This window comes from Mustela nivalis (assembly GCF_964662115.1).
Source record: "Mustela nivalis genome assembly, chromosome: 5".
Classification (NCBI taxonomy): domain Eukaryota; kingdom Metazoa; phylum Chordata; class Mammalia; order Carnivora; family Mustelidae; genus Mustela; species Mustela nivalis.
Window position 1 is genome coordinate 45564769 of NC_139024.1, and position 14460 is coordinate 45579228.

Sequence of the window (14460 nt, forward strand, 5' to 3'; positions counted from 1 at the left end):
AAAGCAAAAACCAAAAACCACTTATATATGTATTTTAAGTATACATACAAAAAAAAACCCTAAATAAATAAAGAACCCAGAATGGTCCTTAGGCATATAGGAGTTAAACACAAATTCTGACTGAGTAATGACTATGAAGATTTCCCCCAACATTTAGAGAAGGTGTTTTCTAATGCAGGGGGATAGTATACCATGGTCTCAAATATTCTTTTCTGATAAAGGAAGCAACTACAGAAAGCTCTTATTTCTTCAAAGTAACCAATGCTATAGATGCAAAAACACCAACAACTCCCCCAATACTACTTCAAAACAAACATATCAAACTTGATTTTCATTAGAATGTTATTTCTTCACACTAATAAATCAAAAAACAAAGACCCAGATTATAGATAGATAGATATAGGTATAGATATAGATATATATCATCTTCTGGACAAGAATGCCAAGTAAATCTCTCTTCACAAAAAGCAATTACAATCTGAGGACACTTCATATTTGCCTCTTTTGCCAGCACCAAGTGTGCATCATCTGACTCTTTCCATTTCATGAGAAACATTAATTTCTCTCTGTCTGTGGCACCAGTTATTCACTCAGGATCAAGACCTCTGGCAAAGCCTTTTGATATCAGCAGCATCTCTGTTCTTTGATTTGCTATCATCAGATTCACTGTCAGATAGAGATTTTCTTTTTTACCATTTTTTTCTTTACCAGCTTTTTGAGAATTAAGAAATGCTTCAATGAACTCTGGACAATCTAAATTTTCTTCAGGCTCCCAAGCATTGTCAGCATCTGTAAATCCCAACCACTTTAGGAAATAATCCACCTTCCCATTCACTACATGTTGGTCCGGTCCTTTTTCCACCATAAATTCTTCAGGCTCTGCCTCTTCTACATTTTTACTTTTTCCATTCTGTTTCTTTCCCATATTTTGCAATGTAGTTTTATTGGAGGCCATTTTTTATAGCAGAATGAAGAGCTATTATTCACCACCTCCGAGCTGCTCCAGGTCCTGGGTCTGCGGCATCTCGGGCCCTGGGTGCCTCAAGCTCCAACCACCTCAAATATCTTTTTTTAAAAAAATTAACATTTAATTAACATATAACAAACATATTATTTGCTACAGGTCTGTGAATCATCAGGCTTACACATTTCACAGCACTCACCATAGCACATAACTCCCCTAACATCCATAACCCAGCCGCCCTATCCCTACCCATTGCCCCCACAGCAACATTCAGTTGGTTTCATGAGATTAAGAGTCCCTTACAGTTTTTCTCCTTCCCCAGTCCCATCTTGTTTCATTTGTTCCTTCTAGTTGCCCCATGACCCCCTGCCCTGCCTCTCAAATTCCTCACATCAGAGAGATCATATGATAAGTGTCTTTCTCTGATTAACTTATTTTGCTTAGCATGATAAACTCAAGTCCCATCCACATCGCCACAAATGGCAAGACTTCGGAGTATTTTCATGGCTGCATAGTATTCCATTGTATATATATATACCACTTCTTCTTTATCCATTCATCAGTTCATGGACATCTAGGTTCTTTCCATAGTTTGGCTATTGCGAACATTGTTGCTACAAACATTCAGGTGCACATGCCTCTTCAGATCACTACATTTGTATCTTTACAGTAAATACCCAGTAGTGTGATTGCTTGGTCATAAGGTAGCTCTATTTTCAACTTTTTGAGGAACCTCCATGCTGTTTTCCAGAATGGCTGCACCAGCTTGCATTCCCACCAACAGTGTAGGAGGGTTCCCCTTTCTCCGCATCCCATCCAACATCTGTCGTTCCCTGACTTGTTAATTTTAGCCATTCTGACTTGTGTGAGGTGGTATCTCATGGTGGTTTTGATTTGTATTTCCCTGATGCCGAGTGATACTGAGCACTTTTTCATGTGTCTCTTGGCCATCTGGATGTCTTCTTTGCAGAAATGTCTGTTTATGTCTTCTTCCCATTTCTTGATTGGATTATTTGTTCTTTGGGTGTTGAGTTTGATAAGTTCTTTATAGATTTTGGATACTAGCCCTTTTTCTGACATGTCATTTGCAAATATTTTCTCCCATTCTGTCAGTTGTCTTTTTGTTTTGTTTTTGTTTTTTGTTTATTTGTTTTTTTGTTTTTGTTTGTTTGTTTGTTTGTTTTTTGATTTTCAAAAGCTTTTGATCTTGATGAAGTCCCAGTAGTTCATTTTAGCCCTTGTTTCCCTTGACTTTGGAGATATTTCTAGGAAGAAGTTGCTATGGCTGAGGTCGAAGTGATTGCTGCCTGTGTTCTCCTCAAGGATTTTGTTGGATTCCTTTCTCACATTGAGGTCTTTCATCCATTTTGAGTCTATTTTTGTGTGTGGTATAAGGAAATGGTCCAATTTCATTCTTCTGCATGTGGCTGTTCAATATGCCCAACACTATTTGTTAAAGAGACTGTCTTTTTTCCATTGGACATTCTTTCCTACTTCGTTGAGAATTAGTTGACCATAGTGTTGAGGGTCTGTTTCAGGTCTCTCTATTCTGTTCTACTTATCTAAGTGTCTACGTTTGTGGTAGTATGATACTGTCTTGATGATTACAGCTTTATAATAGAACTTGAAGTCTGGAATTGTGACACCGCCAACTTTGGTTTTCTTTTTCAACATTCCTCTGGCTATTTGGGGTCTTTCCTGGTTCCATATAAATTTTAGGAGTAATTGTTCCATTTCTTTGAAAAAAATGAATGGTATTTTGACAGGAATTGTGTTAAATGTGTAGATTGCTTTAGGTAGCCTAGATATTTTCACAATATTTATTCTTCCAATCCATGAGCATGGAATGTTTCTCCATTTCTTTATGTCTTCCTCAATTTCTTTCATGAGTACTTTATAGTTTTCTGAGTAGAGATTCTTTGCCTCTTTAGGTTTATTCCTAGGTATCTTATGGTTTCAGGTGCAATTGTAAATGGGATTGACTCCTTAATTTCTCTTTCTTCTGTCTTGCTGTTGGTATATAGAAATGCAACTGATTTCTGTGCACTGATTTTATATTCTGACAATTTACTAAATTCCTGTATGAGTTCTAGGAGTTTTGGAGTGAAGTCTTTTGGGTTTTCCACATAAAGTATCATATCATCTGCAAAGAGTGAGAGTTTGACTTCTTTGCCAATTCGGATGACTTTAATTTCTTTTTGTTGTCTGATTGCTGAGGCTAAGACTTCTAGTACTATGTCGAATAGCAGTGGTGACAGTGGACAGCCCTGCCATGTTCCAGACCTTAGGGAAATAGCCCTCAGTTTTTCCCCCATTGAGAATGATATTCACTGTAGGTTTTTCATAGATGGCTTTGATGATATTGAGGTATGTACCCTCTATCCCTACACTGTGAAGAGTTTTGATCAAGAAAGGATGCTGTACTTTATCAAATGCTTTTTCAGCATCTATTGAAAGTATCATATGGTTGTTGTTTTTTCTTGCATTAATGTAGTGTATCACATTGATTGATTTGCAGATGTTGAACCAAACTTGCAGCCCAGGAATAAATCCCAATTGGTTGTGGTGAATAATCCTTTTAATGTACTGTTGGATCCTATTGGCTAGAATTTTGGTGAGAATTTTTGCATGTCCATCAAGGATATTGGTCTGTAATTCTCCTTTTTGATGGGGTCTTTGTCTGATTTTGGGCCTTATAAAATGCTGGCCTTATAAAATGAATTAGGAAGATTTCCTTCCATTTCTATTTTTTTAAACAGTTTCAGGAGAATAGGTATAAATTCTTCTTTAAATGTTTGGTAAAACTCCCCTGGGAATCCGTCTGGCCCTGGGTTCTTGTTTGTTGGGGGAATTTGATGACTGTTTCAATCTCCTTACTGGCTATGGTTCTGTTCAGGTTTCCTATTTCTTCCTGGTTCAGTTTTGGCAGTTTGTATGTCTCTAGGAATGCATCCAGTTCTTCCAGATTGTCAAATTTGCTGGTGTACAGTTGCTCGTAAATGTTCTTATAAAGGTTTGTATTTCTTTGGTGTTGGTTGTGATCTCTCCTTTTTCATCCATGATTTTATTAATTTGGGTCTTGTCTCATTTATTTTTGATAAGTCTGGCCAGGGGTTTATCAATCTTATTAATTCTCTTAAACAACCCAACTCCTTGTTTCATTGATTTGTTCTACTGTTCTTTTGGTTTTGATTTCATTGATTTCTGCTCTGATTTTTATGATTTCTCTTCTCCTGCTAGGTTTAGGGTTTCTTTGCTGTTCTTTCTTCAGCTCCTTTAGGTGTAGGGTTAGGTTGTTTACTTGAGACATTTCTTGTTTCTTTTCTTCTTCTTTTTTTTTTTTTTTTTTTTAGATTTTATTTATTTATTATTTATTTGACAGACAGAGATCACAAGCAGGCAGAGAGAGAGGAGAAAGCAGGCTCCCCACGGAGCAGAGAGCCCAATGTGGGGCTCGATCCCAGGACCCTGGGATCATGACCTGAGCTGAAGGCAGAGGCTTTAACCCACTGAGCCACCCAGGTGCCCCCCTTTTTTGTTTCTTGAGAAAGGCTTGTATTGCTATATACTTTCCTCTCAGCCTTTGCCATGGCCCCAAATTTTGAACAGTTGTGTTTTAATTTTCATTTATTTCCATGATTTTTTAAAATTCTTCTTTAATTTCCCGGTTGACCCATTTATTCTTTAGTAGGATGCTCTTTAGCCTCCAGGTATTTGAGTTCTTTCCAACTTTCCTCTTGTGATTGAGGTCAAGTTTCAGATTGTTGTGGTCTGAAAATATGCTGGGAATGATCCTAATCTTTTGGTATTGGTTGAGAACTGATTTGTGACCCAGGATGTGATCTATTCTGGAGAATGTTCCATGTGCACTAGAGAAGAATGTTGTTTTGGGATGGAATGTCCTAAATATATCTGTGATGTCCATCTGGCCCTGTGTGTCATTTAAGGCCTTTATTTCCTTGTTGATCTTTTGCTTAGATATTCTGTCCATTTCAGTGAGGGGGGTGTTAAAGTCCCTTATTATTTATTGTATTATTGTTGATGTGTTTCTTTGATTTTGTTAATAATTGGTTTATATAGTTGGCTGCTCCCATGTTAGGGGCATAGATATTTAAAATTGTTAGATCTTCTTGTTGGATATACCCTTTAAGTATGATATACTGTCCTTCCTCATCTCTTATTATGGTCTTTGGCTTAAAATCTAATTGATTTGATATAAGGATTGCCACCCCAACTTTCTTTTGACGTCCATTAGCATGATAAATAGTTTTTCATCTCCTCACTTTAAATCTAGGTCTAAAATGAGTTTCTTGCAGACAGCATATTGATGGGTCTTGCTTTTTTATCCATTCTGATACCTTGTGTCTAAATGGGGCCTTTAGCCCATTTACATTTAGGGTAACTTTTGAAAGACAGGAATTTAGTGTCATTGTATTGCCTGTAAGGTGACTGTTACTGTATATTGTCTCTTCCTTTCTGGTCTGCTACTTTTAGGCTCTCTCTTTCCTTGGAGGACTGCTTTCAATATTTCCTATAGGGCTGTCTTGGGTGTTTGCAAATCCCTTTAGTTTTTGTTTGTCCTGGAAGCTTTTATCTCTCTATTTTCAGTGACAGCCCAGCTCATTTAGTGTTCTGAATATATCATGCCAGTCCTTTCTGGCCTGCCAGGTTAGTGGATAAGTCTGCTGCCAATCTAATATTTCTACCATTGTATGTTACAGACCTCTTGTCCCAAGCTGCTTTCAGGATTTTCTCTTTGCCACTGAGACTTGTAACTTTTACTATTAGATGATGGGGTTTGGACCCATTTTATTGATTCTAAGGGGGTTCTCTTTGCCTCCTGGATTTTGATACTTGTTCCCTTCACCAAATTAGGGAAATTCTCTGCTATAATTGCTCCAATATACCTTCTGTCCCCCTCTCTCTTCTTCTTCTGGGATCCCAATTATTTAATATTGTTTTATCTTATGGTATCACTTACCTCTCGAATTCTCCCCTCGTGGTCCAGTAGTGGTTTGTCTCTTTTTTGCTCAGCTTCTTTATTCTCTGCCATTTGGTCTTCTATATCACTAATTCTGTCTTCTGCCTCTTTTATCCTAACAGTGAGAGCATCCATTTTTTATTGCACTTCATTAATAGCTTTTTCTATTTCAACTTGGTTAGATTTTAGTTCTTTCATTTTTCCAGAAAGGGATTTTATTTCTCCAGAAAGGGATTCTCTAATATCTTCCATGCTTTTTCTGAGTTAGTACCTTGATAATTGTCATTCTGAACTCTAGTTCTGACAAATACTAATGTCTGTATTGATTAGGTCCCTAGCCATCAGTACTGCCTGAGTGGTGAGTTGTTCTGCCTTGTAATTTTACCCAGATACAAATAGATGAATGTGTCACTATGTTTTAAAGCAGTTATTTCAAATGTTCTTTAGCAATTTAGTGTCAAGAAGGTTATCCCCTTTAGCAGAATACAATTTGTGCATAAAAAACAAAATGCAGTTTGATTACTGGCCTTTAAGAGAGACACATAAATATGCTTGACCATTTACAGATAACAGTAACTGTAAAGTAAGGGTCTAGATTCATTTTATGTGATAAATGATTAACGAACCTAAGAATACTACTTAGAGAAAATCTGAGAGATAGGATTTCCATTTTTAAAATATTTGCAGAGAGTCTCCTGGGTGGCTCAGTCATTAAGCATCTGCCTTCGGCAAAGGTCATGATGCCAGAGTCCTGGGATCAAGCCCCTCGTTGGGCTCTCTGCTCAGTGGGAAGCCTGCTTCTCCCTCTTCCACTCACCCTGCTTGTGTTTCTTTTCTTGCCATGTCTCTTTCTGTCAAATAAACAAATAAAATCATAAAAAATAAAATAAAATATTTGCAGAGTTACTGGGTAAAAGATAAGATATATTTGGGGCCCTGGGTGACTCAGTCGGTTAAGTGCCTGACTCTTAATTTCGGCTCAGATCATGATCTCAGGGTCCTGGGATTGAGCCCAGCACAGGGCTCTGCACTCAGGGGAGGCTGCTTGGGATTCTCACTCTTTCTCTCTCTGCTCCTCTCCCCATTCATGCTCTCTTGCTCATAAAAATAAATAAATAAAATTTTTTTTTAAAAAATGGTAAGTTATATTTCCATGGCATAGGGGTGGGGGCAGGGGCAGGGGCAGAAATATGATCACTAGATTAAAAGGAGAGTGGTATATTGAGTATGTTAATATTTTGGTTAATATAAAGCTAAATGTTTCTACAGCCAGTAGGATTTGTAAGTCAAATACGAACATCTACAAAACAATTTCGTTTTTTTTCTACATTTACCAGATGTTTATCTCAAGTTTCCAATTGCAGGGAAAAGGTCCTATCAGTGTAAACTAGGTCAGTTCAAGATTCCCCAGAAGGGGGGCCTTTTCCCCTCTGCAAACACACCAGGCTGTGCAGCATAGCATAGTGCTTAGATAGAAGCCACCAGCTGTGTGTGCCAAGCTGCAGAACCTGTGTGACTATGCTGGGGGTTGGGGGAGGACGCCAGGTGGGTAGGCCTTGGGGACACTCAGCCACACACTTTAGCTTTTTCTTTAACCCCACCTCTTGCCTCCCTCAGTTCAGAGGATCATTATGTATTCTGAGGATGGGAGGAGGCAGGGTAAGCAGGAATTGGGTCACTTATGCATCCAGGTCCTTCTTGAAGAACTGAAAAAATAAATAAAATAGAATAAATAAAATAAAATAATTTGACAGTTTGAAGTGTTGTTTTATCAGAGGTAATGGAAGGTTTAGACTGCAGTTCGAGTGGCCAAATGACTGAGAGTCATGGAGTGAGAGAAATGAGAGGAGAAGCCTTCATGCTGGGCAGTAGCATTTCACCTTACCATTTACAGATGCTCGGTATTGCTGAACATTGCTCACACTTCACATTGAGCGCTCATGACTCATAAGGAGAAAAACAATTTAACTGCGTTTTATAGAGCTTGAAAGTGAGATTTGCAAGATTTACCTCTCCAATAACACAGTTTTATTTTTTATTTTTTAAAGGCTTTATTTATTTATTTGACAGAGAGATAGGGAGAGAGCACAAGTAGGCAAAGGGGCAGGCAGAGGGAGAGGGAGAAGGAGGCTCCCTAGTGAGCAGGGAGCCCCATACAGGGCTTGACCCCAGGACCCTGGGATCATGACCTGAGCAGAAGGCAGACAGTTACCCGACTGAGCTACCCAGGCGCCCTTCCAAAAACACAGTTTTAAAGAATAAAAACTGATATATGAAACCATAACTGATCCAAAGCGTGTGAGTTCTTATTTTTAGTTCTACTCGGTGCCAGACGCTGCTGTACATACCAGGAATACACCAGCTTTAAACGACAACAGCGCTCCCTGAGAATAGACCGAGTTTGAGAATTGAACATTCTTTTTCACTGGAGGCATTTCATCAAGACTAGAAGACCGTGTTGCCGGGATAGTTTCTACTGAAGAGTAATCTGTAGCATTCATTTCAAATAAATAGAACATTAAAGCTTGAAGAAAATAATAATTTCATCCAACCACCCCACAAATGAAAAAGCATAATTTTTTACTCTAATTCCACAAAATGCTTATTAAACTCTGGCTGCACAGTAATATTTATGGAGCTGCTGTCACACACAGAAGGCCACAGAAACTGGGCATGGGTATGCTGAGGCTTGACCTAAAGCCAAGGAGAAAGGCACCTTTCCTAAATTACATCTCCCATACCTGAACAGGGTTAGCAGAATTCTAGAGTGGTCTGACCTGCTGCAGGACAATATACAATCTCATAAAAAGAAGAATTTATTGAAACATATGAGCAGTGGGGATTGGGTATAAGCAGTTATGGCCAAACTGCCTACTGGTTGAGAGGGGCCCAGCCTGATGATCTTTGGGGATGTGTCGGGAAAGGCTTGTTCAATCACGCTGTGATCATGAATGGCGCCGTGAGCCATAGCCTTGGGTGGCCGGTGGGAGCCATTCTGTGTGGAGCTCTTATGCTCCACCCTACTATTTCCATAAGTGAGTGAGGGTGTGGAGTCACTGCATTTACTAGTGTTGATGATGCATAACTCAGGAATGCACCAGGAGATGATGGTTGGCACTTCTGGTCTCCACCTCTTTACCAGGGAGTGCACTGTTTTCAACTTGCAAAATTAATATACACTTTGAGGATTCTGACACCATAAAACATAATGGCAAAGTCTCTCTGTCTTCCCCCATGATATTTTTGGATGTGCCTATGGGTACATTTAACATATAGCATACAAAATGCCCATTTGCAAGACATGGCAACAACTACTATTAAGTGTAACAAATAACACAGACAACTGTATTTCTTCTTCTTCTGCCCATTTGGCTACAATATTCCCACTTTTTGTTCTGTTTTGTGCTCCTCAAATCCTAAAGGTGATGTTCAAATAGCTGAGTACCCCCCCCTTTTTTAAAGATTTTATTTTTTTGTTTGACTCACAGAGAGAGAGAGAGAGAGAGAGAGAGCACTCAAGCAGGGGGAGCCCAGGTAGAGGGAGAAGCAAACTCCATGTTGAGCAGGCAGCCAAGTTCAGGACTTGATCCCAGAAGCTCAGGATCATGACCAGAGCCGAAGGCAAATGCTTAACCAACTGGCCACCCACGGACCCTAAATAGATGAGTTCTAAATATACAGCTCACACTTGAACCCTTGCTGACTCCTAGATGCATATATGCAATGCCTGATTGGTATTTCCTTTTAAAGTTGACTCTTATCTACTTCCCCAAACCTATTTTCCCTCAACATTTCCCTCAAGCTGTAAATGTGCCTTTCTTAATTTCTCATTTTCCAATATCTAATCTATTCAAAAATGAGCTCCCCTCTCAAATACATCCTTAATCTGTTTGTGTCTTTTTGCTCTCTGCTGCTGCCACCATACCGGCCTGGTAAAAACTACCATTACATATGCTCCAGATTTTGCGAAAACCTTCAAAATTGCTCTCCTACGTCCACTCTTCCTGTCTACCATTCTTTTTCACAACAACCAAAATCATTGAAGAGAAAAAATATATAAGGTTTAAAATGTTCTCGAGATCATCCCCCATGTAAAATCTTTCGTGAGGGAGCCTGGGTGGCTCAGTTGTCTAAGCATCTGCCTTCAGCTCAGGTCATGATCCCAGAGTCCTGGATGGAGCCCCGAGTTGGGCTCCTTGCTCAGCAGGGGTTTGTTTCTTCCTCTACCTCTCCTCCTGCTCATGCTCTCTCTCTCACACACTCTCTCAAATAAATAAATAAAATATTTAAAATAAAATAAAAATAAAGTCCTTCATGAGTTTCCATTACACATAGAATAAAATCCAAGCTCCTCATCACTGTCTGTAAGATCCTATGTAACCTGGCTGTCCATCTCAGCCCCATTTCAGACCATTCCCTGCTCTCACATTATGCTCCAGCCACTCTTCTCTGTTCTGCCGACTCACCAAAACTATTTTCACATCAAGACATTTGCACATGTGCCCTCTGTCCAAAATGCCCTTTCCCCTGATCTTTGTAGGACCTTAGGACCACTCAGGTCTGTTTAAATGTCTGCTCAGAAGGTTCCCTGATCTTCACATTTAAAGCAGATTTCCCCCAGCCCATCATACTCTATCACCTTATCTTGTTTGGATTATCCTATAGCAATTTTCTATAAAATTCTAAAAAATTTCTAAAAAAAATTTTCAACTAAAATGGTCTTACTTGTTTTCTAAGTTATAGTCTGTCTCCCACTATTAAAGCATGAACCCCCTAAAAGTAGTGGTCTATCTGTCTTATTCACCACTGTATCCTCAGTGCCTGAAACAGAGACATGAGAGTATGTGGTAGGCACACAATGAATATTTGTTGAAAGATCTGGCTTTTCCTTAGAGCATGAAGCATGTTTCAAGGTAAAATATCTAGGCGGGGTATAAAGTCCATTTGCTTACTTATGATAAAAGATGCAACCCAAAGATTCAGAGACCACCTAGTTTGCTTTTCTAATTAACTCCTTTCTCAGGCTCATTAACATGAATTAAATTTCTGCCTCTTGGACATGAGCGATAATAGACATTGCCAGTTCATCGAGTCTGACCCCTGCTTTTCACAAAAGGCATAAGCCTAGACTATTGGGTATTTTTAAAATAGTAAAAAATTAACGTGTCATTTTATTCTTGGAGAACACTGGTGTCATTGGAGGAACTCTTTATGAATTCTTACAGTCACTGACAAAGTCTCCTTCCTTGCCTAAACTTTCATTAGACTCCTCTGAGTACGGTTCCTAACTAGGCCTCAACCTTTGCCTCTAGAGAACTTGTTGCTTTCAACACAAATGACTTCACCCACCTCCCACATTAAGACTTGAACAAACACAAATATAGTTTTTAGTAGCTCAAATCTGTGTTCGTAGCATGAGGACCCAAGGCCCCTCAAAATGCCGTGCCTGAGAAAACTCAGCATTGCCTAAAGAATTTATTGTTTGTTCTAGACAAAACCTGCCTATAAGCCCCTGACCTCCCTTTTCTTGGAATATTTACTTTAGAAAATACGTGATTGTAAATCTTTTCTCTGTCCTTCAGATTGTGTATTCTACAATCCAGGAATGCCTTTCTCAAGGATATGGGACCATCCTTTTGAAATGTAATCATCAAGAAAGATAGGGTTTTTATCTCCTAGGCTCTGTGGGGGAGTATAACTTCGACCCCCGTTAGCAGACACAGATGGGCTCACCACACTGACCACCCACCTCCCAACACACTGTGTCCTGCAATTCTTTCTTTCTTTCTTTTTCTTTTTCTTTTTCTTTTTTTTTTTTAAACACTCGGGACTTAAAAAGCCTCCTGCCTTCAGTTTGCAGAACTTACCTCAGTTCTATACTGAAGTCTCTCCCATGCTGCAGTAGCTTGGGTAAAATCTGTCTTGCTTCTTTAATAAGAGTCCGGTGAATGGTTTCTCTTTAACATCACGAGCCAGCCAGCACTATGTTTGACGTGTTTGGTTCCATCTCAGTGTAGGAGATTTCTCATAGATGGTGTACTACATCTAGCCAGCATTTTCAGCGCCCCAAGATGATATTCTTCAGGAATAGTTCTTTTTTTCCCCTTAAGTCTTTAATTCCAGTTAGCTAACATACAATGTAATATTAGTTTTAGGTGTACAATACAGTGATTCAACACTTCCATATATCACCCAGTGTTTATCACAGCAGGAGCACTCCTTAACCCCCATCACCCATTTAACCCATACCCCCACCCACCTCCCCTCTGCTAACCATCAGTTAGTTCTCTCTAGTTAAGAGTCTGTTTGTTGGTTTTCATCTCTCTCTTTTTTTTCCCCTTTGCTCATTTGTTTTCTTTCTTAAATTCTACATGTGAGTGAAATCATATGGTGTTTGTCTTTCTCTGAATGACTTATTTCCTTTTGCATACTTTCTAGTTCTTTCATGTCATCACAAATGGTAAGATTTCATTCTTTCACATGGCTGAGTAACATTCCATTTGTGTGTGTGTGTGTCATTTTTTTATCCATTCATCAGTTTAGGGACACTTGGGCTGCTTCCACATCTTGGCTCTTGTAAATAATGCTGTAGTAAACAGGTGCATGTATTCGTTTGAATTAGTGTTCTTGAATTCTTTGGGTAAATACCCACTACTGTAATTGTTGGATCATATGATAGTTCTATTTTTAACTTCTTTTTTCCATTATCTCCATACTGCTTTCCAGAGTGGCTGTAGCAATTTGCATTCCCACCAACAATACACAAGGGTTCCTGTTTCTCTCCATCCTTGCCAATAATTGTGTTGTTGATTTTAGCCATTTTGACAGGTGTAAGGTGATTTCTCATTGTAGTTTTGATTTGCATTTCCCTAAGGATGAATTATGTTGAGTATCTTTTCATGTGTCTGTTGGTCGACTGTATGTCTTCTTTGGAGAAATGTCTATTGATGTGTTCTGCCCTTTTTAAGTTGGATTATTTGGCTTTTGGTGTTGAGTCTTAGAAGTTCTTTATATATCTCAGATACTGACCCTTTACTGGATATGTCATTTGCAAATACTTCCTCCCATCCCATAGGTTGTCTTTTAGCTTCATTGTTTGTTTCCTTCACTGTGCAGAAGCTGTGTATTTTGAGGAAGTCCCAATGGTTTTTTGTTTGTTTGTTTGTTTCTTTTCCCTTGCCTCAGAGGACCCATCTAGAAAGAAGTTGCTATGGCTGATGTCAAAGAAGCTATTGACTGTGTTCTTTTCTAGGATCAGGAGTGTTTCTTAACCCTGTCTTCACTGTGATAGGAAATGGGCTCAAGAAATGTCCTAGGGATGGATCTTTATCTTAAAATTTAAAAAAAAAAAAAAAAAGTAGATTTAGGCCCTGAAGTAATGCCCCGACACCTACATTTCCAAGCCTGTCTGTATCACCTGAATTCAAGCCACCCTGAATTCCTTTTATTATCTTATTTTAGTCTTGCAGTCTTGACTGATTGTGGGAACTACAAGTTCAGCAGATAGTTGGTTATTGGGCCTGGGCTCATGGGATGGATCTGAGCTTGGAGACCCAGAACTAAAGTACTCAACGTTCAGCTGTATATTGAGTAGAGAAGATTACCCACCAAGAATGGGTTAACTGAGAAGAGAGCTAAGGACAGAACCTCTTAGGAAACACCAGTGTGTTCACAAAGGGTGGAGGACCTTACTGCCCAGCTTTTACATATCCGAGCACATATAGAAAATAACATTTGCATGGCACATTGCGGGCAAGTTGTAAGAGATTTAAGGGTTTCTATATGGGCTTGGTAAAATTTTTCATTACTTTCTGTATTCATTTCCTAGGACAGCACAAAAAGTATTGCAGACCAGGTGGCTTTAAACAATAGAGATGTATTGTTTCAGTTCTGGAGACTTTCCGTCCAAAATCAAGATATTGGGAGAGTTGTGATCCTTTTGAAACATGTAGGGGAAATCCTTCCTTGCGTCTTGTGGCTTGCCAGCAATCTTTGTCTTTCTTTGGCTTGCAATGGTATAACTCCAATATCTGCCCTTGTCGTTACATGGCATTCTTCCTTTGAGTCTCCTCTGTCTTCAGTAACCATCTTCTTGCAAGGACACCCGTCATATCGAATCAAAGAGACCACTCTACTCCTGTATGACCTCAACTTCATTAATTGCATCTGTCATGACCCTATTTCCCCATAAGATCATAATCTGAGGCACTGGTGGTTAGGACTTCAACATATCTTTTTTTGGGGGGGGGCAGCACAATGCATTCCAGAATAATTTCTTTTTATTCCATAACTACAATAAGAAAATTAAAAGTATGGGTGCTGGGGCGCCTGGGTGGTTCAGTGGGTTAAAGCCTCTGCCTTCGGCTCAGGTCGTGATCCCAGGGCCCTGGGATCGAGCCCCACATCAGGCTCTCTTTTCCGTGGGGAGCCTGCTTCCTCCTCTCTCTCTGCCTGCCTCTCTGCCTACTTATGATCTCTGTCTGTCCAATAAATAAATAAAATCTTTAAAAAAAAA

The 14460-nt window shown here is 39.3% G+C and overlaps 1 protein-coding gene across 2 annotated transcripts in view; it reads right to left on the reverse strand.

Moving 5' to 3' along the window:
• Positions 1 to 328: 328 nt before the first annotated feature.
• The window catches only part of LOC309865405 (chromobox protein homolog 3-like), a 46120-nt gene continuing 31988 nt past the window's right edge, over positions 329 to 14460 (reverse strand). Inside the window, exons 4-5 of one of the 2 annotated variants that reach the window (XM_082731708.1) lie at positions 5946 to 6060; positions 329 to 1065 (exon numbers count right to left, since the gene is read on the reverse strand). In XM_082731708.1, coding sequence (XP_082587834.1) covers positions 587 to 955 — 369 coding nt within the window. In that variant the 5' untranslated portion in view covers positions 956 to 1065; positions 5946 to 6060 and the 3' untranslated portion in view covers positions 329 to 586. The remainder of the gene's footprint in view (positions 1066 to 5945; positions 6061 to 14460) is intronic. The other variant, XM_082731709.1, reaches the window with a different exon arrangement.